Below are 4,815 nucleotides of genomic sequence, written 5' to 3' on the forward strand. Positions count from 1 at the left end.
TGGTAAGGTGAAAAAAAAACTTTTAAGTGGGTAGGGTTTTTTTTAGTAAGTAGTCAAATCTAAATTTGTCAAGCAAAAGAAGCAAGTTGAATAGTACTTGATATCACACTCTTTTAAATTCAAATTAAAATATCTACATCTACATAATTAAATATTCATATTGCATTGTAATCAAAATTTTCCTGCTTTTTCATAAAATCATTTGCCAAAACATAGCAAGTCGAATTACAATATCAAAAAGCTAAATTTTAGATTTTTGGCATGAAGTCTGAGAGAGACTTGACTTACAATACAAAGAAGAAGAGAATGAAACAAAACTTAAGTCGCCTCTACAGATAATATTTCAAGTTCAGCCCACCAAAGCGGATCAGGTGAGATAGCAATCACTTCCCTCAACTTGGAAGTGATATCCTTCATTGTTGGTCTTTGCCTTGGATCTGGTTGTATGCACTCTTGGATAATCTCGTATATGAGGTCAAGCTCATTCTTTATGAAAGACTTGAGGGTTAGGTCAATCAGGTAATTGATACTACGTTTGTCATTCAAATATTCAGCAGCTTGCAAGTTTATAGTTAAATTATATGCTTGTCAGCCAGCCATGCACGCAACTAGAACACAAATGTTATTTAGTCATAAAGCAATTCCCAGAGATATGAGAGTATAGGGCTTCATAAAAGATTTACCAATTTTTCGAGGGATCCTTATTCTTTCGAGTATTGGAGCTTTTCATAAATGATTTCTAGCAACACAATCCCAAAACAATGGACATTTGTCTCTACATCGGCCAAAGGTCGCAATGTAGAATGCACTGACTCATTGTTACCTGAGCTCTTTGACTTGGATGAATCTTGTGGCAAGAAAGAGATGCCAGCAATCTAAGAGGGGCCATATATACAATGAGAAGGTACATTAAAGAAAAAAAAAATAGAATGAAGCCAACCCATGAAGGAGATTACCGTAGCTGCAGAGTCATTAGTTAAAAAGATATTAGGTGAATTCAAGTTAGAATGTGCCACTAGTAGATTTAAATCATGGTGCATGTATTGTAAGCAATAAGCAATGCCATGATAATCCTCATCCTTGCACTCCAGTCAAGATGTTCCATTTCCTTAACTGAAGATACAGAATAAATGTTTTAGCCTCTAAATTACCACAGGAGAAATCTATCGAAATTTTCATCCTTAAATTAATATACAGAGAGTATTACCATGCAGATGCTCAAAGAGGGTTCCATTAGGAGCGTATTCAAATATCATCATCTTATTGAAAGGTTCATCCTCCTCACAGTAGCCAATGAGATTGACAAAGTTCTTATGGTTAACCCGAGATAACATGTAATTTTTTTTTTTCAAATCATTTAATTGGTAAACATATTGATAAATCTATTCATACAAAGTTCATTTTTATTATTTTTAAATTTTTAAATTTTATTTTAAAAAAAATAATTTTAACATTTCAACCATAGTATTAAACGGGTACTAAATTATTAGAGTCAATGGTCAATTTATTTGTTAATAAAATTAAATTTTAAAATTAAATTATTATTAAAAATATATATAAAAAAATTAATATCTAAATTTTACTATATCACAAAGATTTAATTATACATTGTCCTAAAATAAATAAAAATAATATAATGAATAGATTTGAAGAGACGCAGGTGACAATGAATGGGCTAATTAGCATGTGATACACACGCACACGTAGGTATCTATCTTAACTCCTTCTTCCACCCAGGAGCTGGTGAATAGGTCTAGTTTATAGTTAAATTATATGCTTGTCAGCTAGCCATGCATGCAACTAAAATACAAATGCTATTTAGCCATAAAGCAATTCTGAGAGATGTGAGAGTATGGGATTTCATAAAAGATTTCATAAAATTATTTTTAGATGTTAATCAGTTTCTAAACTACCTATTTCAGACCTTTTTCAATGGGCTATTGATCTAGGAAAAGATTATTGAATCAGTGTACCACAAGAGACCTTGTTTGGATCAAACACATGGGTCAAGTTTCCAAAGCTATTGATCTAGGAAAAGATTATTGAATCGGTGTACCACGAGAGACCTTGTTTGGATCAAACATGTGGGTCAAGTTCCCAAAATATATATTATTCTTACCTAAGCTCATTCTTGGATTTTCCTTTTTAATTTCATCGAATTTATCATGCTTTGAGTAGAAAACCAAGCAAGTATCATATTTAGTGAGAGCTGAATGCATTCATTTTAAAAAACTTCAATTGAGCACCCACTTTCTAGTTTCGCTTGTGCTGCTGCAATGCCTTGGGGCACAGTCTCTCTCTCTACATGCATGCTCTTTTTTCTCCTAAAACACTTTTTGCACATAACCCAGAAAATTCCTATATTGAACGTAACATTTTGGATTTTACAGCTTTTATGTATGCTTGAATTGTCGATTGGAAAAAAAAAATGGCTATTGTTATTTTTAGGGGCTTTTTGTGAGTTAGATTTGTTATTCATTGGTCTTCATAACCATAATCATTTTTGGCAATACATAAATTAATAATTACTCAAATGATAAATTCGGTAATTCAAGCAACTGCAAGCAACAAGAAATGATAAAACTTAAATCAATAAAATCAAAAGCTTAAGGCAAGTTGTTGGCTTATAGCTATTGAAACATGTCAGCAAAAGAGTCAAGTTGCATGGAGTTGTATATTACCTCAGAGGAGGGTTAGGTTGATAGAGACAGCGAAGGAAGAGGAAGATATCTGGGTTCCACGTTAAACTCAACGTAGTTTATTTTACTGAAATGTTTTCCAACATAAGAAACATAAAACACCAGGTGGTGGGGTGCATGATTGACTCATCAACATGGTCAGAGCCAAACCTAAATCCATCAGACTCATGTCCCTCTCCGGGAGAGGCTTTCCATATTTGCAATGTGTCACTCGTCCCTTGACACTCACCACTAACTCATTGCTGCACGTAAGCCAAGCACAAGCATACCTTTTCTCATATATAAAAACATATCACTCTATTCATCTCTCTCTATCTCCCACTAAGTCCTAGCTAGCTAGCTACCCCACTTATTTCTTCATCTCTTTGCATAAACGAAAGGGGAAAGATATGAAAAATTAAAGTTGAAGAGAGGTTCTCTGAGTTTTTTGAGAAGTGGATGTGTCAACTTGATGAGTATCTGCAACACCTGCAAAAGGCGTCTGAGGATTATCGAGCTAAAACTAGGTGTGAGCGTGAGCAAGAGCTACAAGCTTCAGTGTCCAAAGTCACACAACACTACAAAGACTACTACATTATAAAATGGGCCTTAGCCCATGAAGATGTGCTTGCTTTCTTTTGTCCAATTTGGATTTCCCCTTTAGAGAATGCGTATTCTTGGGTTACTAGGCGGAAACCTTCAGCAGTGCTTAAACTGGTTAACTCAATAAGGACAAATGGTGTTCTCTATTCGGGTCTAGTTGAATTGACACAAGAACAAATGAAAAAGATTGAGGCTTTGAGGGTGAAAATAAGGCTAGAAGAGGAGAGGGTGGAGAAGGAATTAGAGAGGCAACAAGTGGCTGTAGCAGACAGGAAGATGGCGGAGTTGGTAAGGCTGGTGGTTCGAGTGAAGAATGGGGAGGAAGTGAGGCAGGTGGAGGGACTGGTGCAGGTGGCACTCAAAGGAGTAATGGTAGGACTAAAGAAGGTGATGAAAGTGGCAGACTGTGTAAGGCTTAGGACTTTGAAGGGAGTTTTGGATGTTTTGAGCCTACTACAATGCGTGGAGTTCTTGGCTGATATTGACATGCTTCAAATTCTGCTAAGACAATGGGGAAAGAAAAGGTTTACACCATTAATTAGAAACTTCTAGTTGTAGAGTTTTAGGGGTTTTGATTTTCACTTGTAGACTTGTCTTCTTTTGCCTTGATTTGGTTTTATCTTAATTAATGTGCATGTACTATTCAGTGGCTTTAATTTTTTTTTTTCACACTTATTATAAAAACTCATAATTTAATTTTTTTATACAATGTTTTATTAATTTTATATTATATAATATTATCATTATATTACAAATATTATATTTAATTATTTAAAATAAAATATTAATTTTAACGTCATTTTAATTAATTATATATATAAAAAAATTTATCAATTTAAAATTATTTTTTATTCGATCATATTTTTTAAAAATTATGTGTTATAATATTAATATAATAAAAAAATAATAATAAATTTTTAAAACATAAATAAGTGAAAATATTTGAAAATTAAAATAAATTAATAATAAATATAAATTAGCCATGAATTTAATTCATTTAAATTTTATTATTTATTTTTTTAAGAAAAGTTTGATTTGCATACATTTTATTTTAAAATCATATTTACTTGCATAATAAAATTGTATACCTAAATTAATGTAAAAGAGAATTACTTAAAAAATTAGAAAATAAAATAATTTTTAAAATAAATTTTTATTAGTTTAGTGCATTATTATTACAAAATTTTTATTTTTATTATATTGATATTTTAAAATTTTATATTGTCATATTATTTAATATAAAAAATTTAAAATCTATTTAATATATTTATAGATTATATTATATATGTTATAAGTACATTGTTAACATATAAATTTAATCATGCATATTCTAATTAAAATTGAATTATAGATAGATAGATAGATAGATAGAGAGAGAGAGAGAGAGAGGAGAGAGAGAGAGCTCTACTTCTAAATTAAAAATTATAACAAAATTTCTGTAAAATAATTTTTAAAAAATAAAATTTAAAAGAAAAAAAATAAATTTATATTATTAATATTTATAAATGTTAATAATTTATTAGTTCAAAAAGTT

The 4,815-nt window shown here is 30.8% G+C and overlaps 1 protein-coding gene across 1 annotated transcript; it reads left to right on the top strand.

Annotated features, from left to right (window-relative positions):
* Positions 1-732: 732 nt before the first annotated feature.
* LOC110655788 (protein DOG1-like 4) lies at positions 733-3,833 on the top strand. The gene is made up of 2 exons (XM_058129353.1): positions 733-853; positions 3,103-3,833. Exons 1-2 carry the CDS (start codon positions 733-735, stop codon positions 3,831-3,833), a joined length of 852 nt encoding a protein of 283 aa, XP_057985336.1.
* The last annotated feature ends 982 nt before the right edge of the window (positions 3,834-4,815 follow it).

This window comes from Hevea brasiliensis, chromosome 11 (assembly GCF_030052815.1).
Source record: "Hevea brasiliensis isolate MT/VB/25A 57/8 chromosome 11, ASM3005281v1, whole genome shotgun sequence".
Taxonomy (NCBI): domain Eukaryota; kingdom Viridiplantae; phylum Streptophyta; class Magnoliopsida; order Malpighiales; family Euphorbiaceae; genus Hevea; species Hevea brasiliensis.

Excerpts from the sequence above, each read along its gene's own strand:
- LOC110655788 (XM_058129353.1), top strand. The coding sequence starts at position 733 with ATGATTTCTAGCAACACAATCCCAAAACAATGGACATTTGTCTCTACA. Across the intron at positions 854-3,102 it reads TGACTTGGATGAATCTTGTG|TTGAAGAGAGGTTCTCTGAG; the intron begins GCAAGAAAGAGA and ends GAAAAATTAAAG.